Source organism: Cygnus olor, chromosome 2, assembly GCF_009769625.2.
Source record: "Cygnus olor isolate bCygOlo1 chromosome 2, bCygOlo1.pri.v2, whole genome shotgun sequence".
NCBI classification, from domain to species: Eukaryota; Metazoa; Chordata; class Aves; order Anseriformes; family Anatidae; genus Cygnus; species Cygnus olor.
In genome coordinates this window covers 136,261,454-136,275,778 of record NC_049170.1, presented here as the reverse complement: position 1 = coordinate 136,275,778, position 14,325 = coordinate 136,261,454, and the positions used below count along the sequence as shown (strand labels likewise).

Genomic DNA, 14,325 nt, shown 5'->3' with positions numbered 1-14,325 from the left:
AAATAGTTACAAGTGTAGTTTAATAAGAAGATGGGACAAACTCCAGTGATCAGGGCTAGGGGATGGCTGGACATGCATCTGGGCTCCTCACACCCCATTTCCCTGTGCTTGTTCCTTCCCAAACCACTTTCATCCGCTCCTTTTCTTGCCCTTGTTCCCTCCTTGAAATACCCCGTCCTAAGCCTTGTCCAATCCCAAAACACACTTGCTGGCATCTCATAATGAGTGCCGTACCCCGGTGGGCTGCAAGGTGATCTGGGGGGCCTCCCCCATCGACTCTCCTGTCACGGTCCCACTCCTGGGCCGCGGGGCCACTCGTGTTTCTGTGGCAGGCATGGAGCAGCCATGTCGAGGGCCCCCCTTCTTTCCTTGGGGTTATTGGGGTTCCTCTGCCTGATGATGTTCATCTGCTCTGTGTTTGTGGGGAGGAGCCTTTACTCACACAGCCTAGCCCTGAGTTTTGTCACTAAAAGTCAAGAGATTGGGGCCTGCACAGCTCCTTAAACGTCCAAGGGCACAAGGTGGGCTTTTCTGTGGCTCCTCGATTCCTGTACTCCCAGAAGCCTAAAATATGTGAGGCATATTCCTTTTTTTTTTTTTTTTTAACCACTAGTACTCCACTCTTTAGTAATATTAAGAGCAAAGTGTGGGGAAATAGGGAAGGATTAGGTGTTTAAAAGTAATGGTTTTCACGCGGTGCTTCTAACCACAGAAGTATTTTGTTTCTCAAAGTCTCCCGAAATGAGCTTCAGACTATAAAATGCTTTATTTAATCTTGGCTTGAAAGCAATTCCAGCAAAGTGGACCAGTCACAATTTTGTTAGGTGGCGTGGGCAAGCCAAGCCTCGGGAAGTTGTTCCAAACACGCTTGTTATTGTAAACGCTGGCTGATTTTTAGCAGTGAAAGTCTCCTTTCGTTTAGTTTCAGGCTTTTTGTTTTGATTGCGGCTTGCGTCTGCTTGGGGATTTTTCCCCTTTGAGCAAGCAAGTTTATACCTAGATCTTTATTGCCTGCAGATAGATATTTCAAGCTATAATTAGATTTCTCTTGCCTTCACCCCCCCCCCCCCCCCCCCTTCTAGGCTCCCTTTTTTTCAAGGCTGAACATGTTAAGCTTGAGAAGCTGTTGCCACCATCTCAAATTGTGTTCGTTTCCACCCTTTGGCCTCTTGCAGTGACGTACGCGATTTTTTCAAACTTAGTTGTTGCTTTTTGTATTTATGAGCACCTTCCCTTTCATCTGCAGGTTCCTCCGCTTTGTTAATCGAGTTTAGACCAGAGAAATGTCAAACCTCGCCTGCATTTTTGTGCTAAGGCTTGGCTCAAGGTGATGCATTTTGGAGCAAACAGCGGAGATGCACCAACGTAGCACGCACATCTTGCTCCTAAAAGTCAGGTTTTCACAAAGAAGGAATGCCTGGAAGTATTATCACGCAAGTAGCATGTTTCCCGGTGGTTGTTAGGAAAACCCCAGCTTCCACTCGCGATGGCAGACCCAGTAATTTGGGATTGAGCCGTAACCTTTCTCGCAGGCATCCCGAGAGGCAGGTCAGGCTGTTTCGCAGCCGCCACGGGCTGCACGGGGGATGCCACACGCCCCGAGAGGCAGGCATGTTCCAGCAGGGCACAGCTGCAGGCTGCAGCCACGAGAAAAAGCCGGATAAAAAGCCGATTCAGCTCTCACGCTGCCGCGTTTGTTTGTTTTTTGTTTTTTCCACTGGGATTTTTTTTTTTTTTTTGTCGTTTTCTCCGCCATCAAACGCCGGGCCGCGAATAGCGGCTGCCTCTTTAAGAAGCCTCTGTGTAGGTAGCAGGAGCAGGCTGCAAAATGCAGGAGAAGCTTAGCTTTGCTGGAAGGCCGAGTGTAACCTAACCAGCTGGAGGATATGCAATAGCTGATTGACAGCAGGACTAGCATTATGCAAATACCGCCGGAGAGCGCGGCGGCCGACCGGGGGCTCTCTGAGGGAGCTCCCTACACACGCCGCGCTTATCTGGCTGGAGCTTTCCGCCTCGCCTCCCGCTCGGTGTAACAGTCAATAAATCGCCCCCCAAAAACAATTGTTGCTTTTTTTTTTTTTTTTTCCCTCCCTTTTTTCGGCCGCCCGTTGCGTGCGAAATCCCGAGTGCGGTTTCAGTTTGCGATATGTGCGAGAGAGCTAGGGATATGTGTCAGAGCTTGTTACTCTGGCTAAATTAGGTAATTTTTAGCTGGGTAACGTGCTAATCTTTAAACCTTTATGTCTTTAAATCCTGCGTATGTCTGGTCTCTTCATACAAAAGTGTATTTTGCTTGTTTCTTCTCGTCTTCTTCAGTCTGAAGCCTTATGTAGGTCAGGCTTGGCTTAAGCAGATTTCCTGAACCTGCGTCAGCTTAAGCTGAAGGAATTTTAATAAACCCTCCCTTGTAGGCGTGGGCCTAAATGAGACTAGCCTAGTTAAGCCTGATCTTTTTCTGTTTGTGAAAAAGAGCCGAGCAGAGCTAGGGACTGCATGGTGGCTTCAGGAACGGCTTCCTTAATTCCGAGCTAACAATGGTCGGGAAGGCCAGATCTTCTAATTTCACCTTATCTGAAAAGCTCGATTTGCTAAAACTCGTGAAGCCGTACGTTAAAATTCTCGAAGAACACACCAATAAGCATTCAGTCATAGTGGAAAAAAACAAATGCTGGGATATCATAGCTGATAACTACAATGCCATCGGAGTAGATCGCCCTCCTCGTACCGCACAGGGCCTGCGCACGCTGTACAAGAGGCTCAAAGAATATGCCAAACAGGAGCTATTGCAGCAAAAGGAGACGCACTCCGATTGTAAAAGCAGCATTTCCGAGCCAACCAAGAAAGTTGTGGAGATGATTCCACAGATTTCCAATGTGTGTTTAAGAGACAGGAGCGGTGTACAAAGGTGAGAGAATTTTTTTTTTTCATTTTGTTACTGAATGAAAATTATGGCGCCTCCTATCTGCTCTGTGATGCGTTTCTCGTGTTCAGTGTCCTGAAGAAAACGTTCGTAAGAGAAAAATCCCCAAATTGGGAGCAATGGCTAAATAATATTGCTTTTGTTTTATGGGAAGCTTGATGGTGACTTAGCACTGCATTCATTTTTCAGCTCTTTCAAAGCCTGTTTCAGTCTTTGTCATACTCTGGAAAGTGAGGGTTAAGGGAGAATCAAAGAGAAATAGTAGCTCCAACCTCTACCCCTCCCCTACCTTTTAATAGGCAGATTATTCAAACATTGGCAAAGTGATGGCTATTCTCCTCCATTTAAGGTAATACTGCAGTCATTTTGCAACATATGGAACTATTAGCAGTTTATATAAGATTTTTAATAAAGTTACTTCACAGAGCTAAGGAACCTTGTTCCTCGAGCTTTCTTCTCTCATTTACTCTGCTGTTTGCATATTACGTTTTAACTGATCCCAACCCTTTAAAAAATCGACTGCCTGCACCACAGTGCCTTTGTGAGTGCAAGTGTGTTTTTTTTAAATACTTTTATTGCATTGACAGTGATTTTCTGAAACTGGAGCAAAGCTAATTGCAGTCTAAACTCCAAGCAGTTCTGCATCGTACGGTAGGTAGTTTAAATGCACACAGAGAGAAACTGAGAGGTACAGCTATAGAAGTTTTCTTTTTTTTGGTAGTTTTTTTTTTCTACACTGCTCAGTAAAGTGAGACACACTGTCTAGATTTGAGCCAGACATAATACAGGCAGGCAGCATGCAGGCTTTCTCACACAGCTGGCTAATGCCCCTCATATCTGACTTGCAACACTCTGCTGGTTCTGTATTGGTCCTTGAGGGATCAAAAAATGCCTGGGTCAGGTTTTGGTTCCTCCAGATACAAAAAGCAAGGTAGGGAGGAGGGGAAAAAAAGCCAAATAACTCTCAGAAATCTTGAGAAAGCTCAGATTTTTTTTTTCCTCTTTTTAACAAACAGATTAATGGGAAGTGAACTTTCCATATTTTAATCAGACACACTGCTAGTTGGTGCAACAGCTAACGGCTCTAAGAAAAGCTGGCGTGCGCGCACAGGGCGAATTTGATTCGTGGTGCCACTGGTTGAACTGAATGGTAACAATTGTCTAAATCCCAACATGCCAGATGCTCTAAAAATATGCTGTTGTGGGTCCTCGGCGTAAAGGAGTCTGAAGCAACTGGGCTGTGCTGCTGCTGCTCCTGGTGAATGCCCCTGGAGGAACAGTTCCAAAGAATTCCCTGGAACAAAACGAGGCTTTTAATTGCGCTAATAAAGGTTGCAGTGTCTTGGCTACCAACTTTTGTAAGGAGGAAGAAAAAAAAAAAAAAAACAGTGTGAGAACTTTGGTTTGGAGATCGGCTTATAAAAAGCGGTGACGCTTTTCATGAATGATTAAGAGCTAATGATCTCCATAGTTTGTCTCCTATAATTTAGGCATTTTTTGCAGGCTTTTATGGCTCTGGGAACGTTGACTTGATTGCTGCTTACCGAAAATGGTTGTTCTAGGAACAGCCAATGCACTGTGTGTCGAAGGGAAGGATTATCATTTAAATATTTTTTTTTCTGCCTAATTACATCATTATTTGATAGTTCTAATTTTAACTCCGAGTTGCATTTTCCCCTGATTTTGAAAACCCTGCGCTGGGTTTTAACTCACTAGGATATGGCTTAGCTTTTTGGGAAGGAAATACAACTTATAATGAATCCAAATTCTTAATTGCACCTTTAAGCAATTTCTAGCTCACGGTGATTAAACAAAACCTAGTGAATCATGGGTGCCTCCAGGGTTATAAATACCATCCCCCAGTTGTGGTAACTGTTGTTTGTCTTTCTTTCAGTCAAGTTGTCAGAAACAACATTAGTAACCACCATACAGGCGTTCCTTTTGTTTCCCAATTCCTTCTTTCTCTCTTCCCCGTCTAATTGTTTTCCTCTTAGGAGGCTGACTCCAAAAGGGGGGAAAAAAAGCCCCGGCTGAGCTACCTGAAGGTTTGGTAATTGTCAAGTTTCCTGTGAAATACACTGCAAGAGATGAAATTGTCACCGTTTGGAGGCTGTTAGCCTAAATCGTACCTATTTTTTCTTTCTCTTGAACCTCTCTCACTTTCTCTTTCTGCTCTCTCCCTCTCCGTTTCCTTTTGTCACAATGACCTGCTTCTCCTGCTAGTTGTTTCCACCATTCGCAGGCGAGACGCTGGCCGGGAGCCAGCAACCCCGACCGAGGCGAGCCGTGCTAGAGGCTGAGGTGGTGAAGAGGGGGAAACCCAGCGCTACAGCCAGCCCTGGGGAGGCACAGAGGACATTTGTATGCGGGAAAATAACGCCTGATGCTCAAGGAAAAGGAGGGGAAGGGGTGTGAGAAAGAGGTGCATAGAAGAAGGTGAAGCTTTGTGGCATGAGGAAGAGAGGGAGTAAGGTGATATAATCGATACTTTATAGGCGGCTCAGGTGACGGTGGACAGAATTACGATTATCCCGATGTTTTCTTAGGGATAAATGAAAGTTCTGTTTCCAAAAGCCTCCTTCAGATGGACTTTTTCTTCTTGAAAGCTTTATTTAAAATAGCGTGGGTGATTGGCAGAACTGATTTTTGCGAAATACATTTCTCTGACCCTCTTGCTCATTCTTATAATTGAGTATTTAGAAGTTTCCATGCTTTTATTCTAGAAATTGCACTTGGATCTTAGTAGATGGTGGGCTAGTTCAGGGTCCTTTGGAAATTGCACCCATGGCTGCTTATTTCTTTCGAACCAAGAGTTTTGCAGACCATGGGAGATGCAGGGGAGTCTTTTGGTGTCTCCCTAAGGAGTTTGTGCACTTCCACAAAAAGTAGGATGTACAAATTAAATTTCTCCTGTACTTGTGGGAATGCGAACCCACGTCTGCTGCTCACGGGCAGTGTTTCAATAATCAGTGTTCCTCAAATTGTGGATTGTAGAGCTCAAAAGGAGTTTTTAAAAAGAAAGTGCAAGCACAGACACACGCCCTACCCCTTTAACAGGCAGCAACTCAGGTCTTCCAGGGCTGGGGAGCATCTGTGGATGTTTTGTTCATCGCGGATCCACTCGCTGCCTTTAGCTGCTAGCAGCAGCTCAGTTCTTCATGGGATGGGGACTGTCTCACGTCTTCATCCTCTAGTTAGAGCCTCAGTTTTAAGGAGTCCTGGCCATGATGGTGCACTGTCTTTGCTGCCACTACCAGGTTTATGTATTCCCGTTCCCATATTAACCGAACTGCCTCCCAAGTCGTGCTGGAGGTATTCTTTGTAGATCCGTATTGTACAATAGTTCAAGAAGCTGATCTGGCTTAAAAAAAAAAAAAGTATTGCCTGAATAAAGGAGTGATGTGCAGAGCTCTGGGGTTTCAAACAAGTGGTGGAGAAGTCGGCACGCACAGCTGGGGCCGTTATTAGCATCAAAGCCAGCGTAATGTCAGATCGTGACTGGAGGTGCTGCTGACTCAGGGCTTCGCACAAAGGCAGATGAGTCAGGTGGGTGTTGTACTTCAGAAAAGGGGGAAAAATGCAGCGCAGAGCTGTTCTGAGTGGCAACGTTTCCACGTCTTCTCATGAAGCTTCAGAAGAATAGTGAGATCATTGATTCGTAGGGAAGGAGCAAGGATTAGCTTGATTCCCTAATCTACGGGCAGGGTCATCATCTGGGCTGTGGTTTCTTCTCCCCAGGCACTTTGTGTAATTTTATTCGGCGATTGGTTTACATGGAAAAAGGCACACAAAACAAACATTTAGGTGCGTGAGTCAGAAACGGGGAACACATTGAGACAGGAGGAGATGAGTAAGTTTGGGAGTTGGAAATGTTTCTGCCATAGTCCACTCAATCTGAGTTTATGCCCTTTTATAATCACTTTCTAGGTTATATAAACCATTTCCTCTGTCACTTGCATCAACTTCTACTTCTTTGTTTTTATTCTCATTTACCACTATCATTTATCACTAATGCCTATTTACCCTGTTGCAGAGGAAGGGCCAGCCAGGATTGTTCTTTCTAGGCTACACTTCGTAGTAGCAGTAGCATCTGAATAAGACAAGGCTGTATACATGTGGTGGAAAGAAGGAGGGGTGCACACGGTGTTCATGTAATGAAGTAGAGTTCCAGGCGTAGCTAGCAAAGAGTAGTATTTCAAATGAAGCTTTGGTTACTTACATCTGTGTCTTTTTAAAAAAATAGTTTTTAATGGATGATTTACATCTGATTTTGTGTGTTCTAGTGCTAGTATCGATAAAGAAACAATTGCTGGTACCAGTTCACCACAGGCAATGTTGGATCACCATCCTGCGACAGTCATGATGGAGTTGCAGTCGGAAGAGGATGTCAAACCTCCTCCTTCTTTGATTATAGACTCACAGCAAAGTGAGAGCTTAGAACAAGAGGAAGAACACCAGCTGGTGCATATTATGGAGAGGTCTCCTTCAACATCGGTGTCTTCGGTTGACATGAGAGTTATGATGTCTCCTTCTCCTGTACCAAGAAGAGATGAGTTTTTTAGGCTTGAGGTTGGAGAACGCTTTAGACCAATGTGTGGGTCTGACCCACAGATGCTGCAAATGCTGAAAGAAGAGCACCAGATAATATTAGAAAATCAAAGAAAAATTGGGCTTTATGTCCAAGAAAAAAGGGATGGTTTGAAAAGAAAGCAGCAGCTGGAGGAAGAACTGTTGCGAACAAAAATCAAAGTAGAGAAGCTGAAGGCAATACGATTACGCCGTGATCTGCCAGAATACAGCAGTATCTAAATATTTTATTACTTCTGTCATATCCCTTGAAGTACTTAATAATAAATACTTTTACCCTAGCAAAGTTGTTCCTTATGTTAATATGGATGGATCAAAATGTGGTCTTGAAAGATGAGAGCATATTTTCCATGTTGTTGTCTATGTACCTTAATAAAAATACCTTGTATGGGTTTGAGTGCACCACCTCTTCTGAACTATAATCAAATCCTGTAGATTTAAGTGGTTAGGATGATAAAAATCCCAACTTCTTAAATATTTCCACTTCTCTCTGATAGAAATGTGATGACCTAACAGCAATTTAGCTCAATTCTTTTTAAAAATTTGATCATATGCATTATTTCTTCGAATAATTACCTCTGCTTCATAATCTTAATGAAGTTACAGGTTCGTAAATACGCATTAAAAGGAGGAGTAAGAGGCGATGTTTAAATATGCTCTTCTTTTCAAGTTGGTGAATCTTACGGCAGTGGTGAAATTTTGCTGATATATCAACTTGGAAAACAAAATTACTGGATTGTTATATTTTTTTAATGTTCAGTAGGCAGTTGCGTAAATGTACATTTTTTAAAGAGTTAACACTTTTTATTGTTTTCGGTGGATGAGCGTTTCCATAGGACGTTATCAAAATAGAGACAAGGAATGCAATACTTCATCGTTAAAACTGCATGTGTGTGTAATTTGTGTGTACAGTTACCATGAGCGTATATTCAGTTAGAGTAATTATACTGGTGCTCAACCACAGAAATGTCTAATTTGCTCATTTGCATGCATAATTACTACTGTGCATGTGCAACCAAGACAGTTGCAGGTGCCTTTGATTGATATCAATATGACTATAAGCTACCAAAATGAAATAGTTGCTGTGTGTAAGTAATGTGACTTGAAGTCAACAGAAGATTCTTTGTTATTCCGCGTACCTTTTATAACTGCTGTTGTTCTGGTCTTTTGATTAGTTTCAAATAAAAAGCCCAAAATGAAAAAGAAATTGATTCTTCTGTCTGTCCTAGTAGCAGCACTTTCCTCTGCAGTTATGATCAACACTAATAACTGGAAAAAACAGACAAACAAAATAAACAACCCACAACAACTGGAAAGCGTAAGTCCCAGACAATTAATTTCTCCATAATTCATGGTCTTCTGCTTGTTATGAACAGATCCACACCTGCCTTAGAGCTCTGGCTCCTTATTCCATGTAACAATACTTTCTCCTTCCTCTAACTTCTAGCATGGAAAAGGAAAGGAAGCATGGACTCAAGGAAAAAGAGAGAACAAAGGAGGTGTAATTCCACCCTGGTCTCCAACTCAGAGGGCCCCAACAGCAGAAAGGACAAAAGCAATAGGAAGCAGAACGTTTTTTTCCTGTGTCTGCTTGTTACTGTTGCTTCTGTCACTGTTTTTCCTCAAATCTGCTTCTTTCTCCATTCCCACAGAACCTCAGCTTGTGTGAATGGGGCACTGGTCTGCATCAGCAGACTCTTTAAATGAGGTAAGCCTTGCTACTTCTTGCCAGTCTCCGGAGTGAATCAGGTTACCTTTGTAACCACGGGGATAAATGCTTATTAAAAACTGAAGGCTGGAAGCATGTAAGTTTAGCTGAGGGACCAGTCGAGCTTAAAGCATTGTAGTTAAAATTTTATGACAGCGATGAGAGAGAAATCATCTCGACTGTCAGTGCCCAGGACACCTTTAACAGGTTACAGGAGGGGAGGGTAGAGGAAATAAATCTTTGGTTTACAATCCGAGGAAAAATACAGTCAATGAAAACAGATGTCAGCAATATGGAATCGCCCCCTACTCTTCTTCTTCCAGTGGTATTGTAGAGAAGAGAGCTTTTCAAGCACTTGTTCTTTTGGGAATGTTTGCGTGCGCTGATGATGGTGATGTCTGAATGAGTGGCCTTGGTTTCTGTTCAGACCTTGCCTTTCTTCTGTCTTTTTTGCGGTTCAAGGACATTGATCTCTTTTTATGTAGCCAGGAACACTTCAATGAGATACGCTCTTCCCTGAGTTTACAAGAGTCAAAGTCTTGGCTTTAATAAATAAATGCAGATCTTATTTGTTCTACTTTGCTGTGTGAAATGTGGCTGCTCAGAAATTGGGTAACAGCACGAAATTCCCTGCACTCATAATTTGGAAATACCTGATTTTATCCTTTCAGTTGAAAATTAGAATTCTGTTTTCCAATTTCAAGGAATTTGTTGTTTCTGTCCTTACATACTATGCAAATGGCTACCTTTTTTACTAGTCCAGAAGATAATTCCCAACTGGCTTATTGTCTTGCGGTGGTTTTGAATTATAGCTAACCTTATTTTGGCCACTGAAATGCTCTTCAGAGACTTCAGAATATTTTCTGTTGAATTCTCCATTCTCCTTGAGCTACATCAGGAGGTGACCTCCAGGGTCTCTGTTTTTATTTCAAGGAGTAGAACCAGAGGAATTTCCAATCTTCAAAAGCTTGTAGTCCTTTCTGAACTGAAAGGCAAGGCAGATACAAAACTCAGACTCTGGGCAGAGCAAACTGCCCGTTATAGTCCTGATATTGGAGGGGGAAGGATGCAAATGAGTAAGAAATAATGCAATACAGGGGTCTGCTCAGAAATGTCTCCCTGTAATCAGGACGTTTGGTTGTTCTGGCACTGTCTCATTTGTTAGTGGAAGGCCTTTCATTCTTACTTGCAGGCAGCATCTCTAGTTTGGAGATCTCTCTTCTGGTTTCCTTTGTTCTCTGGTGTGGGTTTTTGTGTTTTTTTTTTTGGTGGTGGGGAGGGGGGAACCTCTTGAATCCCCGCGTAGCTTGCTTGTTTCTTTACTTGCGACATGACATTTATCTTCTTTCACTACGGATATGTTTCTTCTTTCAGTGACATCAGTGCAGCATGGTGCTGACTATGTTATGCCTGTCCATGCTGGCGGATCTGTCTCACCCCACATCTGCTTTTCAGTGTCAGGTTATCTGTCTGCATCAGACTTCTCTCTTCTCGGTGCCTGTTCTCGTTTTTTTTTTTTCTTGTATTCCTACAAGAAATGCGTGGGTACATGCACGCACAGCTGTGGCTAGTCCTTCCGGACCTTCAAGTACTATGAATTTTTACCGTTCCAGCAAATTATATTTCATTAGCATGTGTGAAAGCAATGGCAGGAAGCCCTTCACTCCTTCACCCCCATCCTAATCCTCCTGTTCTCTTCACTGTACCTGGCACTGCCGTTCCCGGTCTGCATGTTTACAATGTACTGTGTACAAGCAGAGTAATTTTAGGCAAGGGCAAATTTCTACCATATGTTCACGTCCTCCTACTAAGGTAACCAAAATAAACAGGCTCTATCAGTAGTTTAATTCCCAGTTTCTAATGTATTATTTTCATTTTAGGATTAGAGTAAAAAAACTGTAACTTTGGTAACTTTGTGATCATTGTAATAACATCTTGCATAACTTCATCTATGTGAGTAACTGTCTAATTATTGGTCTATACTTTTGTCAAACGCTCCCTAATTATCTTTTCCTTTTTCTCCCCATAAGCTCTCCACTCCTTTGTCATCATCTTGTTGGCAGTGCTTGCCTTCTGTCAGAATTATCAGGTAAAAATCGTGGAAGAGAGACCGACTCCAAGACCAGGAAATATTACTTACCAATCTTGCATACTCCTTTTCTGTCATCCTTCGCCTCACTGCTTTTGAATGATTTCTTTCCTTTATGTTTCCACGTATTTTCTTGCTTGGGACTTTTTTCCCCAGGGAGTGAAAATGCGTAAACTAGAGCCTACACACTTTGCATCCCATGGATTGCCAACAGGCAAAGCCGTAACCGTGCTTATAACTATAAAAGAATTGCTTCTAAGTGGGAGGAACAAGTGGTGAATTCTGATGCTCAGGTTTGCTGGATAAGCTGTCTTTCCACAGTTCAAATATAAAACATTTTCACAAGGCGATTTAATCTCGTGTTGATGAAGTTCATAGTATTGCCCAAGGGTAGAGGGAGAGATTGGATAAATAATTAGTTTTTTTGTGTTTTTTTTCCCCTTTTTCTTGAAAATTATTTTTGCTCCAAACTGCATTATAGAAAGGTTAAACCTAACAGAACTTTACATACATCTAGCCCCGGACATTCAGACTTTAAATTATGGTGTTTTAAAAGTTTTAAGATAAAAGTCTTGCTTCTGAAACCTCCAATTTTCAGTACTGAAGTAGTCGAAAACCTCGGTTGTGATCTGTGCATAAGCAGGGATGGATAAGGGACGGGGAACCCATTGGGAGACTCAGCAGTCTGCAAGCCCTGACATTCTCCGGTGTCCTTGTGTTTTCTGAGTGCTGTGGGATTGCATACCATTTTATCCTAGTGATTGCACAGTGATTTGTTGATGTATCCAAATATTTGAGTGAGCACAGCACGTTGTCAGACTGTATTACTCACACGAGGGAAATATTGTACGATTCTCTTTGCATACTTAATCAGCAGTTGTTCCATGTTATTTATAATCTCGGTTTGCTCTTTAGGAAAAACGCAGACTTGAAAATCATACTTCATTTTTTTATATTTTAAGTATGTGAGCAGAATTAAAAAAAACTAATTCATTATTTCCTGACTGCTTCTTGCTGATTTTCATCTGTAGTTAGCACAATCACAATAACAAGCATAATTTAACGTAAATGCAATCAAAAAAACGATTTATCTGGATTATGATGCCCCGCCATATGCCGCTGATGCCAAGGCCTAGTTTGGTTAAATTTCAGTCATTTTGTTTACAGTACTCTGAGAGTTGCCTTTTGCTCTCTTTGCATGTCTTTGTGTGATCCTTGTCTGTATTGATACTGCTGTCTCAAAACACGTCTGCTTTAAAAGTTCAGAACTTTGTGTGCGTGAAATAAGTGGGTTTATAAATTGCCAGTTATACTGCAGATTTAATTTAACGGTGAAACAAGAGGACAAAACCTTTATCTAGCTTTGGGGATGGGGCAGGAGGGATTTTGTACTTTTTCTGGTTAGTTACTGCAACATTATGTTTTTTCTCTGTGTTATGTATAGATCAGATCTGTTGCAGTAATCTCAAGCTGTACCTATCATTAATCACTGAAGGTATCATGTGAGAGAAAGTAATTTATCGTAACTCCGCAGCAGTTTGCAGGTAAATTTCGCTTAGCCCACTTGTTGCTACTGTTAATACAATTCTGTGTGGAGTCTAGGAACATTTATGTACGGTCTGTATCAGAAACACAGAATTAAAATCGGGCACGTATCCAGAATCCATACCTCCATATGGATATTGGAATAAAGTTGGATGGTAGAATTAAAACATGACATATCATCTTATGGCATTGACTTTGGGTTGCATGCATAAGCCAAAAATATATATATATTTTTTTGACTTGCAAACTCTACAAGTTTCATCTGGGTGATGTTTGCATTGTTTTGCATTGTAAATAAGCTCTGACAGCGGGTTGTCTGTCAAGATGGATTTCCATGTGACACTGGTAGCATCAGCTATCAGTTTGGCCAAACCATTTATGCTGTTAGATGCTTGTGTTTATGCTTTTTCAAAACAGCTCGCCTTTTTTTTTTTTCTGTGAGCCAGATTGAGGGGAGAATACCTTGTATTGTTTTGTATGTATTGAATTTTGATGATCTTTCCTTTGTAGTGTTCTAGCTTCCCTGGGCTTTTGAAAAAGTCCTTGACACTTGGCATCGAGATGCCCTTTGGTCATTGCTATAAAAGCTGTCTCACATTTGGCTACTTCATAACTCATTGGCAAGCACAGAACGTGCAGTTTGTTTGCAGTAAGTTTGTTATACTTCTGTTATCGTCCCTAATAACTGAATTCTTAGGAGAATCTGTCCAAACTGGGCACATTGAGTTGCTGAGAGCTGTACAGCGATTTCTTTGCTGGGCACTCCTTGAATGAAAGCAAGACAATTTGTCTCTGGGCTCGCCACTGGCAGGCCTGGTGGCCTCAGTGTGGAAGCCACTTGGTTTAGATCCAGAGGAGATGATGTGACAGCAAGGATCTCGAGCACTTGCCCTTCTTTCAGGATAGTTTCAAAGCTATTGAACTGTGCAGCTGAGCAGCTAATGGCTCAGCTCTTCTGGGGGAAGTTCAGGACCAGCAATAACCTGGAAAATATAGTCTGTATTTAGGTGGTTCAGAGGGCTGAACGTCATGCACGCAGAAGAGGGCTGAATTAAGCTTGCCTGGGGAATTTAGCCATTGTTGTTTCTTGTAATTATTTCTGACAGATAAATTTTGTTCCTTTCATATCTCATCCTTTCCTGATGAGCGTGCACGTGTACTTATACACATATACATACCCAGTGAGATCTACTTATGCTAGCTGGATAAGAGCTAAAGCTGTGCGTGCTGCAGAAGCTGGTTGAACACCTTGCAGGTGACATCGAGGGTCAAAGCAGTCCCTTGGGAGCAGCAAGAGGACCCGGTCTGTGTTGAGGAAAGCTGCCACATCTCCATGGCTTTCAGTGTTTCCTAAGTACTCAGTTCAGGATCAAAACCAGGCAGGCTTGACACAAAGTAGGCTCTGCCAAAGGTATCCTGACTTTATGGCTCCTCGCATGGAATAATGTTATTAATTTGCGTTGGAATTTTTATGCA

General features: G+C 42.3%; 2 protein-coding genes across 4 annotated transcripts in view; both read left to right on the top strand.

The window, feature by feature from the left end:
• RAD54B (RAD54 homolog B) overlaps nt 1–14,325 on the top strand; it is a 69,379-nt gene that overhangs the window by 15,273 nt on the left and 39,781 nt on the right. The window lies entirely within an intron of this gene.
• Nucleotides 1,316–8,697, top strand: LOC121064671 (fibrinogen silencer binding protein). Its single transcript, XM_040546544.1, has 2 exons — nt 1,316–2,905; nt 7,204–8,697. Exons 1-2 carry the CDS (start codon nt 2,535–2,537, stop codon nt 7,727–7,729), a joined length of 897 nt encoding a protein of 298 aa, XP_040402478.1. The 5' UTR covers nt 1,316–2,534; the 3' UTR covers nt 7,730–8,697.